Source organism: Mercenaria mercenaria, chromosome 19 (assembly GCF_021730395.1).
Source record: "Mercenaria mercenaria strain notata chromosome 19, MADL_Memer_1, whole genome shotgun sequence".
Classification (NCBI taxonomy): domain Eukaryota; kingdom Metazoa; phylum Mollusca; class Bivalvia; order Venerida; family Veneridae; genus Mercenaria; species Mercenaria mercenaria.
In genome coordinates, this window is record NC_069379.1 from 18,218,749 (window position 1) to 18,239,013 (window position 20,265).

At 33.8% G+C, this 20,265-nt stretch overlaps 1 protein-coding gene across 1 annotated transcript; it reads left to right on the forward strand.

Annotated features, from left to right (window-relative positions):
* The first annotated feature begins 465 nt into the window (after nt 1–465).
* Nucleotides 466–19,030, forward strand: LOC123541892 (E-selectin-like). Its single transcript, XM_053531201.1, has 10 exons — nt 466–572; nt 6,214–6,299; nt 6,990–7,086; nt 9,129–9,338; nt 11,282–11,395; nt 14,050–14,223; nt 14,465–14,638; nt 15,836–16,012; nt 16,883–16,984; nt 18,921–19,030. The coding sequence occupies exons 1-10, from the start codon at nt 470–472 to the stop codon at nt 19,028–19,030; spliced, it is 1,347 nt and encodes a 448-aa protein (XP_053387176.1). The 5' UTR covers nt 466–469.
* The last annotated feature ends 1,235 nt before the right edge of the window (nt 19,031–20,265 follow it).

A 20,265-nucleotide genomic window follows, 5' to 3' on the forward strand; every position in this document is an offset into this window, starting at 1 on the left:
ACGGCTCATTTTTTATACATTCTGGTCTCGCATGGAACGTCTACACGTAGTGGGACGACACATTGTGTGTTACGAATGGGACACAAAATATTCGTGGAGAGTACAATATCGTAATACATATATATATATGGAATCTGTTTAGCGAACTGTAAAAGAGAAAATGTTACATGATATATTGTATAAAGTTTATCATTGTACGACTATCTTCATAGTATATTTTCATACATTTATTGTATGTAACTTATACCCTGTTATTTTTTATTTTTATACTTTTGCAATTTATTAACTCTTTGAAACCTTGTTTTGTACCGTCATATTGCAGCTTTATATTCCGTGATCAGCAATGAACATATTGTATGTTTTTTGCCCAAATAAATTATCTTGAATCTTGTTTAAGTCTGTCCAGGTAAGCTAAAACTGCCAACCATTTAAAGCGAACCTTTAATGACAAATCATAAATTTGTTTTATATGCACAGTTATTTGTGGACTTTACAGTACAGGAGAAAAATGTTGCTTATAAGGAGTACATGGTTTTACGTATATCTTATAAATATTTGGACATTTTGCAGTGGTCAGTATTTATTATTTTGATATTATGCTAGTAATAAAAAAGAATCAGTTTTGAATATACTTGACTTTACAAATGTATACAGATATTAAAAACGATTTATATGACGAAAATTACTGCGTGTAGAAAAAAAGACTATTTTTTAGCCCACATTTTACTTTGTGACAAGGTGAGCTTTTATGATCGTGCAGCGTCCGTCGTTCGTCCGTGCGTCCGTAAACTTTTGCTTGTGACCACTCTAGAGGTCACATTTTTCATGGGATCTTTATGAAAGTTGGTCTGAATATTTATCTTGATGATATCTAGGTCAAGTTCGAAACTGGGTTACGTGCGTTCCAAAACTAGGTCAGTAGGTCTAAAAATAGAAAAACCTTGTGATCTCTCTAGAGGCCATACTTTTCAATGGATCTTCATGAAAATTGGTCAGAATGTTCATCTTGATGATGTCTAGGTCAAGTTCGAAACTAGGTCATGTGCCATCAAAAACTAGGTCAGTAGTTCAAATAATAAAAAAACTTTCTGACCTCTCTAGAGGCCATATTTTTATGGGATCTGTATGAAAGTTGGTCTGAATATTTAGCTTGATAATATCTAGGTCAAGTTTGAAACTGAGTAACGTGCGTTCTAAAACTTGGTCAGTAGATCTAAAAATAGAAAAACCTTGTGACCTCTCTAAAGGCCATACTTTTCAATGTATCTTCATGAAAATTGGTCAGTATGTTCACCTTGATGATATCTAGGTCAAGTTTGAAATTTGGTCATGTGCCTTTAAAAACTAGGTCAGTAGGTCAAATAATATAAAAACCTTGTGACCACTCTAGAGGTCACATTTTTCATGGGATCTTTATGAAGTTGGTCTGAATGTTTATCTTGATAATACCTAGTTCAAATTCGAAACTGGGTCAACTGCGGTCAAAAACTAGGTCAGTAGGTCTAAAAATAGACAAACCTTGTGACCTCTCTAGAAGCCATACTTATGAATGGATCTTCATGACAATTGGTCAGAATGTTTATCTTGGTGATATCTAGGTCAAGTTTAAAACTGGGTCAAATGCCTTCAGTAACTAGGTCAGTAGGTCAAATAATAGAAAAACCTTTTGACCTCCCTAGAGGCCATATTTTTCATGGGATCTGTATGAAAATTGGTCTGATTGTTAATCTTGATGATATCTAGGTCAAGTTTGAAACTGGGTCAACTACATTCAAAAACTAGGTCAGTAGGTCTAAAAATAGAAAAACCTTGTGACCTCTCTAGAGGCCATACTTTTCAATGGAACTTCATGAAATTTGGTCAGAATGTTCACATTAATGATATCTAGGCCAGAATTGAAATTGGGTCACGTACCATCAATAACTAGTTCAGTAGGTCAAATAATATAAAACATTGTGACCTCTCTAGAGGCCATATTTTTCAATCGATCTTCATGAAAATTGGTCAAAATTTTTATCTTGATGATATCTAGGTCAAGTTCAAAACTGGGTCACATGAGCTCAAAAACTAGGTCACTTTGTCAAATAATAGAAAAATGACGTCATACTTAATTCAAAACTGGGTCATGTGGGGACAGGTGAGCGATTCAGGACCATCATTGTCCTCTTGTTTATTTTTTGTTTTTTTCTTATTTTCTTTTTTTTTTCAGTGGTAATAATTCGAAGAAAACATAATGTATGTAGAAAGAAATATTATCATAATGTAAACAAAGTAAAAACATTTCGCTGTATTCATATAACAATACTTAGATAATTACAGTCCCGTAAGACTTTAAAGTTTCTCTTAATAAGAAACGCAGCAGATTTTGAGATTAAAAACATACTAGTATGAAAAGTTGTTCTAAATGACTGTGCAAGATATATATTTAATAATATTAAACAGAATAAGTGTTTTTTCCTATCTAGCATCAGTAGAATGATTTTTGCGCGGTATGTTTTTCTTTTCGTTTATTTATCTATTTGTTTGTTTTATTTATTTATTTATTTATAATAATTTATTTGTCCGTTTTTTATTGGTTTTATTTGTTTGTTTATTTGTTTGTTTGTTTGTTTATTTATTTATTTATTTATTTATTTATGTATGTATTGTACAATTTACGACATGCATCCTATTTTAATTAAATAAATTTATTTATTTATTTATTTATTTATTTATTTATTTATTTATTTATAAATTTTATTTATTTATGTATTGTACAATTTACGACATGCACCCTTTTTTAATTAAATAAATAAAATAAAATAAATAAATTAATTACTTTATTATATCATGTGTATTTGACGATAGTAAGATGGAAGATGAGTTGCAATATGTCTGTATCAGTAAAGATATATACTTCCTTTCTGATGGTATCAGTATGGACTTTTTTGTTCTTTCTGAAATAAGATGTATAAATTAATATTGAGATAGCATAAGTTTAAGGTATAATAAATGTGCAATTAATAAGTAAATGTTTCAACATTCTAAACCAGGTATACTAAGTCACTAAATAGACACAATCAGTTATACGAAATAATGTGTGAAACACATTCAGATGTGATTCATCAAGAATATTATTTTTCGAGTATATGTTGACTATACTCTCATTATAAAAACCCCTTTCTTTATTATTCCTTTATTTTGTGATATTTATCTACGTCTGCGTTAACACCATCGTAAGTTTGTAATATAATAAGTTTGCGATATAATTTGCGAAATAATAATTTTGTGAAATAATAAGTTTGTGATATAATAAGTTTGCAATGTAATAAGTTTGCGATATATTAAATTTGTAATTTGCGACATAAATCTGCAATTATATCATAAGTTTGCAAGGCAACAATATTGCGATATCTTAAATTTGCAATATAATAAGTTTGCGATATCATAAATAAGCCATATCCTAAGTTTACGATATGATAAGTTTGCAATACATTAAATTTGCAATTTGATAAGTTTGCGATATAAATCTTCGATATCATAAGTTTGCAATGAAATAATATTGCGATATCATTAGTTTGCAATTTAAAAAGTTTACGATATTATAGATTTGTGTTATCATAAGTTTGCGATATTTTAAGTTTGCGATATTTCAACATTGCGATGTTATAAGTATGCGATTTCGTAATTTTGCGATATATTAATTTTGCGATATAATAAGTTGTTTTTTTCTACTACTTCATTATCATTATAGGATGAATCCGTCTTCTTTCACTTACGCGACATATAAACATGAATATTTATAATGTATGGTGTAACGTAATATTGTAGTAGCCTGAAGCTATTTTTAAAACACAACACCATTTTGACAGTTCTAACATTTCTTATTCCTACGAAGAGAAATGCACAGTTACTTATAAATTTTCTGTCGGTTTTCAAAGATATAATCAATGTTAAATCAGCCTTTTAAAACAGTTCTGTTTATAACTCTATTAACAACATTCCTCTGTTATATATATATATATATATATATATATATATATTTTTTTTTTTTTTTTTTTTTTTTTTTTTTTTTTTTTTTTTAACCTAGCATGTAACGATTATAAGTGAGTTTCAGCTGCTGAGAGCGGGGCCATGCACCTAGCCCGTCACCTGAGCTGCTCCCTCTAATCACAGCGGACACTGAGTTTATATTGGACAATACAAGAAAACACAGCAGACACATTATCTAACTTCCTGCCCACTTAAGGATGCACTGATGTGTACATGTTCATATCCTCAAGCTAATGAAGATTTGACAGTCTTGTCTGACTTTTATAATTCATAAAATGTACAGTTTTTGTGTATCATTTTAAATCTTAAACCTCTGAAAGAAATACCCAAAATAGATTGCAAAACCTAGTCAAAACATTACAATGGTATGGTATCTCAAAATTCTGATGGTGTCTGAGTATGCACACTACCTTCTCTACTATTTATGGCATTGTGTTATAAAATTCAATGTACATGTACCTAATTACATGATTAACTTACTGACTTTGGCGTCCGAGATTTCATTTACCTTGCAAATCTGGAGTTCCTGAAAGGTAATTGCCTTTCATTAACAAATCGAATTAAATAACCAAGACATTGTCGTCATCTGTCAAAATATCCCGCATTCACCACATGGTGCTGTATTAAAATATTGCTATCATGAGTTCAGCGATTTACACTTGAACAGTTTTGCACTTAATTTACTGCTGTAGTTGTTGTTGTTTATGATGTTTTGTATGAAACGTGGCGTTAACTACATTCTCTTAGTTTTACTCATATTTTCAGGCTTTTAAATGATATTGTGGAATTCGAAATTTGTCTCAAAAACAACACGTAGTTCTTTTTTTGATTGATTATAACTTTGAGCATACTAAGTCTGCGATTGTTATATTAGTCTCTTTGATATGCTGCTGACGCTAAATCTAAAACCTATTTTAGGACTGGTATTTCAATTTGAGAAAAATACGAGGGATATATTGAGTAAAGAAGTATTGTATTGTCCAAATTGAAAGATGTACGAGTTCATTATTATATATAATAGAAATTTAGCGGGGTAAGAGTTCACGAGAACTATCTCTAAGATTCCGTGCATAGGCAGATCCTATATTAGCCCATAAGGTCGAGGCCACAAATGAACCTCACATCTGTCCTTTGTACTTTTGTTCCAAGCACAACTTCAAATCTATTTAAGACATTGACTTTAAACGTGGAAGATAATTGGGGTTATGATTTGTTTTGAGAACTGTAACAATTCACATAAATCACTCTCCCAAAGACATTAGCCACCAACCATCAGACCCAAAACCCTCTCTCCCACCCACCCCACCCCTTAAAAAGGAAACAAAATACACATTCAGTTTCTTGTGTCATGGCATTCCATCATTGTTACTGTTTCTGTTTAAGATTTAGAACGTGTACCCCCAACCCCGCAAACCCCTCCCGATAAACAAATGAACAAATCCTCAAAATGTTACTTCCTCCTCTCATCTAGAACTTATAGCGTTTATTGCACCGCTTTGCGTAGGTCTTGTTATTTTATAACTTGGTTGAAAATTTTGCAATGATATGTATGGTTGGCAAGAAAAAATATCTACCACGTCTGCGTGAAAGCACAGGTAATACCCAACAATTCGCTGCTGTCTCTCCGTTTTGATAAAACAACGGTCTAACAAACCTACATCTGAAGAATAGTGGTTCCGCCAAATCAATGACAGCGGGGAATAAGAAACTGAGCTTTGTATTTTTTTTCTTTTTCACGCTTGTGACGTCACAATGCGCGTGTTAATTTTTTCTTTTCCCCGGGTGATCTGCTACCGGGAAATGAGTGTCTGTCGCTTCTAGAAAGGCAAGGAAATCATGTCTTACGCGGGGTGTATATTGTACTAGGCCTGATTTTAACAGAATACAATAACATTGATTTGATTACTGTTTTAAAAGTATATTCATTAACACCAAGCTAAGATTTCAATATATATATCAGCTAAATTTTGCACGAATCACTGTAAACCCATTACATTATTTTAATACATAGTTACGTATTAAATAAAATAAAACAAAAATTGCACGTTTATTTTGTGTTGGTTTAAAAATAAGTCCAAGCGTTTGCTTAAGAATTGTTTTCGCTTTCCGCTGTAACTTAACTTTTCGTCGAAATAATGTTCATGAAAGTCACGTGGTGAAGGGCAATTATTTTTTGTGTAGGTTCTGATTGTCAAGAAGGATGGAGAAGTTACGAGTCCTCGTGTTATTATTTCAGTACGGACGAGCTGGACTGGGATGACGCTGTTGTAAGTATTATAATAAATGCGCCCTTACATTCTGTATGTATTTTGAGAATATACTCAGATACGTACAAGAGGGTCTGTGCATTTGAAAATAAAGTTTTAAATATTTCGTTACATTGAACAACTGCAGTATCACCACTTTCCCGTTCGTGCGGCCATTTAGCCATAATTCAAGCAAATCAGTAAACATCGCAACTATAGAGCTATTTTCATAGTTGACTTGACTCAAAACAGATCTGGTGCGCCTGTAATATATTACAGACTCCAGTATATACAACGGATTCATGCGATTTGATTTTGTTTTATCTTATTTTTTTATTTATATATATTTAAACCTGGTAATCCTAACCCTAACCTTTAGTCAGTATTTTACATATAATACACTAAATGCGTGCGGACATGCATTAATTTGCGTATTTTTGCCGTGCGCTCCGATAATAATGCATTTGTGACATGCGCTGAACGACTGCACCAGATCTGTAATGAGAAACATCGTTTACAATATTACGTTCATTACATGTTCACGACTGGTTGTAGTATTTTGCACGACTGGTTGTAATATTTTGCACCGACTGCAAATACTTTAAAAAAAAAAGTGCCAACATATCAACTAATAAAAAATGCACCATGCTGTTATTGCACATTTGGGTTCATTTAAGTAAGTTTTACAACGTTTTATAAAATAAATTTTAGGCTCAGTGTATTCAGTTACAAAGTCATCTTGTTGAAATCGAGGATGCGGAAGAAAATGCATTTCTTGCTTCGGTTGTTACTTCTACGTCTTATGGCAGTAAGTACCACTTGAGCATTGTGACATCAGCATTACGTCAATTCGTTGACTTGTTCTGGTAAACGTCCTAAGTTAAACACTATTCCATTTTTGTGGGCAGCGAAGCGTGTCCACAGATTTAGCATACTACCAATTTACGGTCGTTGTGTCTTATCCGAAACCGAAGAACAAGTAGTTCCATGTCCTCCATAAAGTTTACGTAATTCAAGTCTGTCTAACTTTCAGAAAGCTTCTCAGATTCAAGTTTATCAAAAAATACATTGCTTAAGTATATACATTGTATTTGTCGTAATCTATATTTTATAACAAAAACAAAGCGTATGAAAATGAGCATGCTTGCTTTGATCACATGACCAAAACAATTCTTTATTACGTGACCAAGATAAACTATAAATAACCAACAAAAATGATACTTCAGCTCTATATATAATCGGTATTAAAACCAAGTTGCGTCTTTTGTAAACATTTTTAAATAAAAAATCAGTTCCTGTTAGAAAATCAATCGAAATTTTACTATTATAACAACACACAATTTCTTGTTTTAGTCACATGATCAGGAAACATCTAACTATCGGAGGGGGCGAAAAATTCGTGCCTGTTTCCCGAAAATACGAATATATGCACTTCTATTTGAGCCTGCATTCTATGCTGCAATGAAACTATTAGAAACAATTCAAACCAAGTTTGGTTTTCAATATTTGCATTTTTAGCAATAAAATTCTTAAAACGATCCCTTGGAAGCATAGAATGCAGGCTCGGTTTGAATGAGTCTGTTCATGAGAGGTAATGAAATGTGTAACACCTCTTACGCCCCCTAGCACAGGCTTAAGCGGAACTCTATTACACATTTGTTGAATGGAATATATTACATTTATTAATTTAATCTACAGCTGAAAAATGACTGAATGCAACCTAAAGATCGTGATGTTTGCTGATATTGGAGACAGTAGTAGTTGTTTTGGTTGTTTTAAAATAGAATTATAACACTTTAATTTCATTGTAAATATTCTTTTATGGTTGCTTTTAAATTTAGTTTAAGAACTATTCTGAAGTGGCTTTTATCTATGTAATTTATGTATAATATATTCATAGCCTGCTTTTACCGAGATGAGATCTCATTTGAAAAAAATAAAACAAAAATTACCTGTCAAGGTCACAGGGGCCTGAACATGGAAACCCGGTTCTGATCAATAACTTGAGAACCACTTTACCCAGAATGTTGAAACTTCATAGGATTATTGGACATGCAAAGTAAATGGCCCCTATTGACTTTTGAATCACTTGATCAAAAGTTAAGGCCACAGGAACCAGGAACATGGAATACAGTTTCTAACCAATAACTTTAGAATCATTTGACCCAGAACCTTCAATCACGATGATAGGAATTACAGAGTAGATGACCCTTACTATTTTTGGGGTCTCTTGACGTAAGGGAAAGGTCACAGAGGCCTGAAGATAGAGAACCTCTTTCTGATTAATAACTTGAAAATCACTTGACCCAGAATGTTGAAACTTCATAGGATGATTGGACATTCAAATTAGATCTATGACCCCTGTTGATTTTAGGTTCACTTGATTAAAGGTCAAGGTCACAGGGGCCTGAACATGGAAAACGGTTTACTTGAGAACCACATGTCCCAGAATCTTGAAACTTCATAGGGTTACATGCCAAATAGATGATCCTTATTGCAGCCAACCATTAGTGTCTCTTTGTCTTTCGCTCCTATCCTCTATTGACTTCTTGCCTATTACGACTATGCATGGGGGGTGTGCATGGGCATCTTCTAGTTTGAAAATTAATTGCCCTCCTTCGAAGTGCGCAGTCTGGTCAGGACCCATGCTGTTCGCTAACGGTTTCTCTAATTACAATAGGCTTTGAAAGCGAACAGCATGGATTCTGATCCTGATCGGATGCGCAGGCTGGTCTGGATCCATGCCGGTCGCAAATGGATTGGATTTCTTATGACGCGGCTCATTTATAATATGATTAGTATTAGTAAGTTTGAAAAAGGGCAATGATTGATCTGATTTTGTTTTATCAGATAATTATTACATTGGCCTTTCGGATAGAGACAATGAAGGTATCTGGAAATGGGTGACCAGTGGAAAAATCATAGAATTCTCTTCTTGGGGACCTGGCGAACCTAATAACTGTTGTGGTGGTGAACACTGTGGCCATTTGTGGACAGAACCGGACACGTGGAACGATGCTCTTTGTTCAGACAGATTTCACTATATATGTGAGAAAAGCTGTAAGTTGAAACACTAATGATCCATATTTTCAAGGTGTCATAGCTAAGATAGCAGTCGTTTAACCTTTAGCCTGCTGGCGACAATTGATTCTGTCTTTGCGACCAGTGCAGACCAAGATCATCACGGTCTGCACTGAACGCTATTCAGCCGGTAAATCTTCAGTGAACATCCCTTAGAATAATAAATGGTATTGCCCAAATTGAATGATGGACCAGTTCATTTTAGAAATTTAGAAGGGTTAATACTTAACCTTATACACTACATGATTTATGATTGGTCAGACTCTATTTCGACTCTGTAAGATTGGTGTACCGGACACCAATACACTGCTATTGTAAAATGACTAATGTGTGAAGTGATTCTGCTATATTTCGGAGCTATATTATTTTTGGAACGGAACTATTACGGAATCCTGTTTCCGCCATCGACTCTTCGACTAGACAGATACGCGAAAACTTGAAATTAAGCATCTAATTTCAACTTTTCGTGCTATAAATTTACCGCGAAAAGTCGAAATCTTGAAGTTTTTGACCCGACAATTGTCGTGCAAACGTCAACTTTTCGACCTAGAATCAAGCGCGAAAAGTAAAAAATAAGAGAGCTAATTTCAACTTCTGGTGATAAGATATTTCCTCGAAAAATTGAAAAGTTGAAGTTTGTAACGCGACAATTGTCGTGCAAATGTCAACTTATCAACTGAATTTGTAGTGTGAAAAGTATAAATTTAAGTCTTAACTTCTACTTTTGTGCCAGTTCTTTCGTCGATAATTTCGCGATATTATCGCTTAAATTTCGACTTTTCGTTCTAGGGTTAGGGTTAGGGTAACTTTGTTTAGTTTAGTTAGGGTTAGGGTTCGGATTAGTTAGTTAGTCCTAGAACGAAAAGTCGACATTTAAACGATAATATCGCGAAATTATCGACCAAAGAGCTGGCACGAAAAGTAGAAGATAGGCCACTTAATTTCAACATTTCGCGCTAGATTACGCGTCGACAAGTTGAAGTTTGCAAGACAATTCTCGGGTCAAAAACTTCAAGATTTCTACTTTTCGCGTGACATCTTTACGCGAGATGCGAGATGTTGAAGTTAAGGCTTTTAAATTTCTACTTTTGACGCTTGATTCTAGATCGAGAAGTTGACGTTTGCACGACAATTGTCGTGTTAAAAACTTAAAGTTTTCGACTTTTCGCAGTACATTTATAGCGCGTAAAATTGAAATAAGATGCTTAATTTTAAGTTTTCGCGTATCTGTCTGGTCGAAAAGTCGATGGCGGAAACAGGATTCCGTAGAACTATATCATTTCAATATGTTGAAACACCTGTATTGAATTTTTACTGCCAATTTATATGTTCTATATCTTTAGCTCTTGACAGTTGTTTATCCAACCCGTGTCAAAACGGAACCTGTGAGAATATGCACAGTGGCTACCAATGCGCATGTCAAGAGTTGTTGTGACGTACAAATTGTGTGTGTTGTGTAATAACACACGGTGTCTGTCTTTTTTAATTGTAAATAGATCGGGCCGTGTTAGAATTGAGAATTACAAAGAAAATATTTTATCTAATCATCTCTAAATCTGAAATTCATACTTTTGTTGCTCCTAGTGAATACAAACAAGCGAAGCTAAATCAAATTTATGTACGACCGCAATGCAGATTATATACACAAGTAAAAGTATAATTTTCCAACCAATTTCCTAATTATTTCACAATAATATTATTTATGAAAATATTAACCTTACGGCAAGTCATTCTGCCTTTGTGACCAGTGCATACCAAGATCAGCATGCACGTCCGTGCAAGCTGATCATGGTCTGCACTGCTATCTTTTCAGCCAGCAAATTTTCAGTGAACAACCCGTTGAATAATTAATGGTACTTCCCAAATTGAATGATGGACCAGTCCATTTTTGAAATTTAGCAGGCTCAAGCTTAATGTTACAGATATAGACGAATGTGTGTCAAATCCTTGTGACAATGGGGGAACATGTGCAGATGGCGTGAATGGTTACTCGTGCATATGTGAAGACGGACAAGGCGGATCTCACTGTGAAGACGGTAAATTGTAAAGCATTTAATATCCTTAGTTTAAACGCGTTACCAAAACATGCTCTATTTTCGTGTATATTTGCAGAAAAGTGTTATCGAGGTTCTCTAGCTTTAAATAGAACTTCATAGGTGCTTTAAAAGCTGCCGAAATTATAAAATGCTTGTTTCTGTTAAAACACGCTTACGCTAAAATGACGACACATTTTAAAACATGCGGTGACGTCAATGTTTTTGTTGCGACAAAGAAAGAGCGCTAATATATTTCATCTACTGTTTTAAATAAAGGACATATTAGAATCGAAATAATATAGCAAAATCGTGTTTTACCTTAATTAAATCACTTAAAATCGGTTATGCATCTCCAGAATAATTCACTCGGGCTACGCCCTCGTGAAATTATTCCACGCACGTAAAACCTCTTTCCGTGTATTAATAACGTTAAAACACGGTTTCTCTAGACATTATTTCTTAATTCTTAGCCCATACGAAAAAAATGCATGTGTATAAATAATATTAATGGAAGATCTATACAGGGAAAACTATTATGAATATTGTTTATTAATTATGAATTTTAGGACTTTTAAGGAATTGAAAAAAAAAATCGTAAAGAATGCGAAAAGAAAGTGACTGTATGCTTTTTCATCTAAAAATTAAAATATAAATGCTATGCTAAGGTGTTAAATTAAACCTTTTAATAATATGTCCTTTCTTTTGATAAAGTAGCGCTTTTAAACGGCAAACTTATTTAATAGGGGTGTCTACTTTCAACGCATTAATAATCTAGCATTCACCTGATATATCATCAAAAGATCATAAATTTTATACTATATTGCAGATACTGTTTGTTGTAAATCGGTATACTGAAACGGTTGTTATCACAATTTCAAAACTTTCCCATAGTCTGATAACTGTACAGCCATTGGCTAATGCCGATACACCAGGAAGAAGTTTTTTTTTTCTTTTTTTTTTTTCTTCATTCATTTATTTTATTTTTCAACATTTTATAACATGGTGCATAATATACATGTATAAAACAAAATAAAGCAGGTTTGGCAACAGAAGAGAAAGATGGAAGTTAAACTGCATTAAATGATAAATGGTATTAACACAGATAAAACTAGCTACAAGTTCTGTAATTAAGATTATTATAAAGAGTTGCTTTAATAAGAGATTTACAGTCAAATATGTCATTCAAATTAATAGATTTGATTAAAAATATGTGTATATAATTAGAAGGAAAAATAAGAGATATTATTCTTGCATACCAGACGGGGATTTCCGGTATTTTTACCGGTGCTGGAAAAATCCATCTTACACCCCGGGGTGTAAGATGACTCTAGTGCTGTAAATGATGTATTACGAACTACATATTTGTAGATGATTTATGTAGAAATTTATATTTTATTTCATAAAACGGAATAGAAATACAATACCTTGACAGGTCCTCTTTGTTCCTGGTAGTATATTTCTCGATTCAAAAAAAAGTTATTTTGTCAAAAAAAATTATAACGTTACTCTGCAACTGATAAAACAAAAACGGAACTAAGTTTTGCCATTTGTCTTTGAAACGTTATGACGTCTTTCCTGTTTACGGACGTTGGTTTCCCGCGGTTTGTTTAAATGCGCTGCTATATAAGAATAGTTCTAACAAGAAAGACGTTCGATTGTTTTTATGTTTACAAGAATTTCTTGAATATGTAATGCAAGAAAAAGATTCGATCACTGGCTGTAAGTGCATATAGAAATACCTGGCTCTCGGGAAACTGTTTACGCGGTAACTCGCAGGCCTCGTTACGCCTAACAGTTAGCCCTCGACAGATATTCCCACTGCACCTAAAACTAGTGAAAGAATGTTATAACCATTGTCACAACATTAAATTTAGGATGACACAAAATATTTCCATTGTGGTCCTTTTTATGCCCCGAAGGAGGCATATAGTTTTTGAACGTCTGTCCGTGTGATCTGTAGTCTGTCGGTCGTCCGCATTTCGGTCCGGTCCATATCTTTGTCATCGATGGATGGATTTTCAAATAACATTGGCAGGAATGTGTACACAGTAAGACGACGTGTCGTGCGCAAGACCCAGGTCCGTAGCTCAAAGGTCAAGGTCACACTTAGACATTAAAGGATAGTGCATTGATGGGCGTGTCCGGTCCATATCTTTGTCATCGATGGATGGATTTTCAAATAACTTGGCATGAATGTGTACCACAGTAAGACGACGTGTCGCGCGCAAGACCCAGGTCCGTAGCTCAAAGGTCAAGGTCACACTCAGACGTTAAAGGTCATTTTTCATGATAGTGCATTGATGGGCGTGTCTGTCCATATTTTTGTCATTCATGCATGAATTTTAAAAAAACTACGCATGAATGTGTGACACAGTAAGACGACGTGTCGCGCGCAAGACCCAGCTCCGTAGGTCAAAGGTCCTAAACTCTAACATCGGCCATAACTATTCATTTAAAGTGCCATCGGGGGCATGTGTCATCCTATGGAGACAGCTCTTGTTATTAAGAATTTCATAAGAATAGCGTTTATTGTTGTGAATGAATCTATGCGTTATACTTGCATAAAAGAATAAATTGAAATTCTTTATACAAAACGGTTATTGCCGTTTTAAGTATGATGTGTTTTATCGTATTGTTGTAACACTTTACTTCAGATTGTAGTATTTTATCGGATATCCCAAATGGAACTGTGACATTGCTCGAGGACGGAAATACAACCTACGGTGCCCTGGCTAATGTTTCTTGCGAAATAGGCTACAATGCGACTGTGGATATAATAAAGTGCACTAAAGCAGGGATGTGGGAAATCTCAACATGTGAAATAATAGGTGATAACCTTTGTATAATAAACGGTGACCGTCTAAATATTTCTTTCACTCACAGTTATAAAGAAATTCCGCAATATTTATAAAATATGATACACCTTGTATTCAGTAGCGACCTTGTCTTAAACTGATAAATCAAATTACAAGTGCCTAGCAAGAGTAATTCATTGTAATAAGAATTTATATGAGCTTGTACATAACACAATCTGCTACTAACCTATCTCTGATACATGTACTTTTATAGATTGTAAATCAGTACCAGATATAACAATGGCAACTGTAACATTAAACGAGGATGGAAACACCAGGTATGGCGCTGTCGCTTATGTTGCCTGTGAAAATGGTTATAATAATAGCCTAAAGATTATACGATGTCTTGAAACAGGAAGTTGGGAGATTCCGATTTGTGAAAAGATTGGTAAATATTTTCAGTCCAGACCTTATGAAATTTAAGTTTATTATAAAATGTATTAGATATGTATGAATACTCCTCGATGGTTATATGTCACTGATCCACTGACCTTTTGTAAATTAGCTGGATGGTTTTCTCACATGAGAGAATTCTACACCCAAGGTGAATTTTCGAATCCACGGCTGTGGTTGGCAATTGATTCGAAGTCATCCCTTAACATATGAAAACTATAATTGTACAATGAAATCAAATACATACAGGTACAGTTAACTGGCGGCTTTCCTTTTGAACAGAGCAAAAAACTCATATAAAAGGAAATACAACTTGACACAATACGATAATTTAGACACTGTTCACTCTATTGACTGCAAGTAAATGAAAGGAATTTTTTTATAAAATCAATCTCACAAAACCTCGATCTTCTTTCTTCCGAAGTACTAAAAGTACGCAATTGACAGCCGTTGTAATAGGTCAGAGTTAGATTCTATTTGTATGTATTTTCTTGTCGAAATGTACTTTTAGTCTGTAAAACCATCCCTGAAATTACCGAAGGGACCATCAAACTTTCTGAAGCAGGAAATACACTTTTTTTGGCCTTGTGTATTTTCTAAAAAACGTGCATAGCAATGAAAAATTGATACCGCAGTTTTTACAAAAAAAAAATGTTTAAAGGAAAAATGGAAATCAACGGTTTAAAATTGACTAAATAGTACCCTTCGTCTGTAGCATTTTCTTAGGATAACATCTCCTCTGAGACTTGGGGCGTGGCCACATTCCTAATATGTAAACAGTGAAAAATACAAATATTTCTAAACATTTTGTCACAGTTTGTTTGAAATTTTTCATCATGTTTACTTCCACCAAGTTGACACTGAAAAATGATAAAGTGAGTGAAAATAAAAGTTAAATCTTGTTAAAACATGCAAGAATAATGTAAATTTTCTGCATCGTTTCCAAAGCGTTGCAACGGTTTACTACCTTCTGCGCAATACTTTTAGTTATTTATAAGAGTATTTTGCTGAAATCTTGGGTTAATAAGTTTGTACCACAAGTACCTTACAGAGTACTAACTTTTTATGCATTTTTGAGAGAAACTATTTTCGCCTGAAATGTGTGGGTTAGTCCAAAATTCACATAACTGAGACGCATGTATAGTAATAGTCTATGTAAATCGTTATTAACAAAGATATATTGCGTTTTAAGATTGCGGCGAATTAGAGAATCCAACAAACGGAGCAGTAAACATATCTAAGGGAACAACATTTGGTGTTACGGCAAGTTATAGTTGTGATGTAGGTTTCAATCTTGTTGGTGATGAAACACGTAATTGTGGTCCAAGTGGCAAATGGAGCAATATGAAACCAGACTGTGCACAAGAAGGTTAGTACTGTTATTTACTAGCATAATTTTAAGTCTTTGTCCTACATAGAAGAACCACAGCTGACCTCATGCCAATGTCAGATTTTGATAACAAAGGAATTAATGGTGTTGGTACAACGGAGAACTCACAAATATCGAGCTGTTCAACTAGTGATGTTATGGCGTGTACTGAGATATTTGATTATCCTAGTAATATTGTAATATACGGTTTTTATGGCTTCATTAAGAATCCAGATCATTTTCAGAGAGAAAGAGAGGGAGAGAGGTGCTGGCCATTCCATTACCTAAAGTCTAATTAAATGGATTCTAAGATATTAGAAACTCAAAATATTGTAAGCCACAAAATTGTTCTACTTTGCGACATCCGTAAATCTATCAATGAACCAAAATTATTTTTGTGATATCAAAGTAAACATTTAATGATGTCATAAATAGGATTAAAAATATCATTTTACTGAATTAGATATGAAATAATATAATTATAGATATCTATTTTAGTTCTTTTATGATATCTTCAAACAAACTTAATGATGTCAAAAATGATTATTGGTATCATACACGAATTTATAATGAATCGGATTAAATAACATAACTAAGACACTTATTTACAACTATTCTAAGTAGATTGCCTAACAGTTCTTCGATTAGATGTGAATAATAAAATCTGTAAACAGATCCTTTAGGTGCATAGAATCTGTCAGTCATATCACGAAATAGTGAATAAATATTAACGTCACCCTATACGTCGTTTCGAATGAATCCATTTATAAAGATCTGAAATACGAAGTTTTTAATATTAAAGCTAGGCACTTCGTTTCGTATTTGTATTGTTCTCCTAAATACGTGCTTCATCTGCGTTATTGTATACAGGTGATAAGAAGTGTTCGGAAGACACAGACTCAAGAGGTACTGTCTGGAATGAAATAGCAGCTGGAAAAACCAGAATCTACGATTGTAAAACAAATTTCACTGGTAACTTTTACATACCTGTAACTCGTAGTCTCCTTATGAGTAATTATATGAGCCGCGCCATGAGAAAACCAACATAGTGGCTTTGCGACCAGCATGGATCCAGACCAGCCTGCGCATCCGCGCAGTCTGGTCAGGATCCATGCTGTTCGCTAACAGTTTTTCTAATTGCAATAGGCTTTGAAGCGAACAGCATGGATCCTGACCAGACTGCGCGGATTGCGCAGGCTGGTCTGGATCAATGCTGGTCGCAAAGCCACTATGTTGGTTTTCTCATGGCGCGGCTCATATTTCTTATTGTAATACATGTACATTGTAAAATATCAATAATTGTTTGATTATATATTATATTAATTAATACCTTGGCCATTGATTGTGATATGATATTGCATTTCTGAGGCCGTTCGTATACCCAAGATATATTGATCAAGGCTCTCCGGCCGAGGTTTATATTGCAACGGGCATATATTTTACATATAAAGGAAAATCAACATAAATGGTTTAATGATTAATTTAATTGAAATAATAAATAAGAAGTAACATATTAACATCAGTAAGATATAGACATAGCACAGACAGAGCCATGTTTGCCTATAAAGACTGAAGATCATCCTCCGAAATTGTGCCAAATATTTGGAGACCTTATTTCGTTGTTTTTCTGTATCATTAGACGAACGCTTTGAAGGCACTTATCAATAAGCGCATAGACAACTGTGATCGTGGCAGGATTTCCCTCAAAACGAAAAATTCATATCACCTATAGGAAGTTACTAAAAATTTGAATGGAACGCCAGAAATGTAACGTCATATAAATGACTTCATTAGAGTTGATATTGGTTTTGTTATTACGATATTCTCTTGATGGAAGTCAAAACGCATTGCGAATGGGAGTTTGCCTATAGTGTTGGACTAAACTGACCAAAGGATATTTCCTAGATTTAAATAGCGTTTGATATAGAAAACCACAGTTCTATTTTTAGACCTTATATATCAAAGAGAGTTTTTGGTTCGAAAAATAGCGGTATTGGCCAACGAAAATTAATTTATTTACAGTTAATTTGATAAAACTAACTGTAATAAATGATTCTTTTTTTTCTACAAACATTTATCATGCATTTTACGTCGTGTGAATGAAATAACGTAATTTTTGGTGTATGGTATTACTCCAGTGTAAAACCATTTTTACGTTGATGTAAGAGTAATGCAAGTTTTTTTCGTGTTATAACATCTGCAGAATCCTGAGGGACTGGTTGGTGCCCGAGCCAGGTAGAGCCAGGTAGGGCGAGGGTAACAACGTATCCCGAAGGATTCTGAAGTTGTTATAACACGAAATGAACATGCGCTAACGCTATTCTAGCATAAAACATGTAAAAACTGATAAATGAATACTTTGTCACTCATCGTCATTAAATTTCCACGAATACGCTGTTTTTTACGTTGACATCATTCCCTTTTGAATTACAGTCAGAATGACGTTTACGCTTTGCCACGGAACGCGCATGTATAAAATCAGTTTTAATAGCACGTAAGCGCGAGAATCTCTGTAAAACCACGTTTTCTATCCTGTTAAAACACCCCCGAAAAATGACAAGAACAGCAATTTTATGCTAGAATGTCGTTTTATGTATAAAAAAAAAACATTACTCAAAATGACTTTCTATAAATGGTAAAGAAAGAAGGAATTTCAAAGTTTTAGCAAAAAAGATAACATGTGATAAGAGAATATTACATTCGTGTCACTCTACATTGGCTTAAATACATTCTTTGAATAAATATGTTAAATTGATCGACTATGTCTCATTTTTTATATTTTTATTGAACTCCTTTAAAAGTCAATATGAAAGAAACTCATGTAATATATTCAATTTAATGCATTAATATTCAAGAAAGTTTGCTTGTTCAGATCCAGCTTGCTTTTATTATCTATTTTCCGTTGAAGGAAGTAAAATGAGGCACTGTGATACGGACGGAACATGGGCGTTTCCTAAATATGAATGTATACGTGAAACAGTTAAAATGCTGTCAGCAGGTAAATTTATAGCTATGTAGTTTAAAGTCGTATTACGCAGTTTTACTCGTTTACTTGTATGCGTTTGTGCACCGATGTTGGTAACAGCATTTTTCAAAACATCTATCAGTGCTGTACTACATTGTATATGAGTGAGACCAACCAAATTTGAATTCGAAAACACTCTACCTCCTCCAATATTCTTTTCGGTATGTAAATTACCCTTAAAAATCTGAAACGAATCCTGTTTTGGCACTAATGTTCCCCATTATGAGACCACGTGTCGCGGCATATGACCAAAATCACTATCTCAAAGTTAACGTCAATGTCTCATTAAGAGGTTAATATGTCAGGTCATGTTCTTGTCCTGTTAGTAACTTTGCTTCGTTTTGATTTAAAGTATGTTCAAACAACTTGAAACAAAATGCCACTATAACAATACGGTGTATCGCATACAAGACGGGCATCCCTAGAGAAAAGTTCAATGTCACACTTCTAGGCCAAAGATTTACAGGGTCTGGTTCGTATCTAGTAATGGGGTTTCAATATAACTCGGCAAAAATATTCCTTATAATTGGAGGACTTGCCGAGAGCAAAGTCCAGACATCTATCTTTAATTTCAATGTTAAACTTAGAGGTCAATATGTCAGGTCTTTGTCATGTCCGTTCAATAATTAGGCTATGCATGGATGGATATTGATATGACTAGGCATAAATAGTGTGTAAAAACTTGTATCTCATGCAAATCCAAGACTCGTAGCTCAAAGATCAATGCAACATTGTAAATACATTAGTTTTTGTTTTTTTTGTTCGGTATGTAATGCATCCTTGGATATTTCTATAACTTTTGATATGCATTAACCATGATAAGACAATGTGTCATATGTAAGACTCAGTCCCTAACTAAAAAGGCATTGTCACGGGGACTCATGCAAACGTTTTTGATGGTACATTAATTGCTTCATTTTAAATAAAAAAGTGCATTTTGTAATACTTGTGTTTCTTCAATTCGCATTAAGTTAAAATAAAACTTTAAAGTAACTTAATTTATATTGATAAATATTTAAAAAAAATCCAACATGCATACTTACACTGATGCGTAGTAAACTGTTCAAAAACTGTTTCATTTGTACCATTCATTTGCCTTTTTTATTACTTCCCTTTTATCATGATTAAGGCTTTCGTTTCCTTTTTTCTATTTTCGCATCCGTTTACAAATGAAAATCGTATTAAACACATAGCTGAAATCTTTTAACAATGAAAGAATTCCAGACAT

What these genes read in the sequence shown, in the direction of transcription:
- LOC123541892 (XM_053531201.1), top strand. Translation starts at nt 470, where the DNA reads ATGCACAGTTATTTGTGGACTTTACAGTACAGGAGAAAAATGTTGCTT. An exon ending in TATTTGGACATTTTGCAGTG is followed by an intron (nt 573 to 6,213) that starts GTCAGTATTTAT and finishes TTTTTTGTGTAG; the next exon opens with GTTCTGATTGTCAAGAAGGA. An exon ending in TCCGATTTGTGAAAAGATTG is followed by an intron (nt 14,639 to 15,835) that starts GTAAATATTTTC and finishes TTGCGTTTTAAG; the next exon opens with ATTGCGGCGAATTAGAGAAT.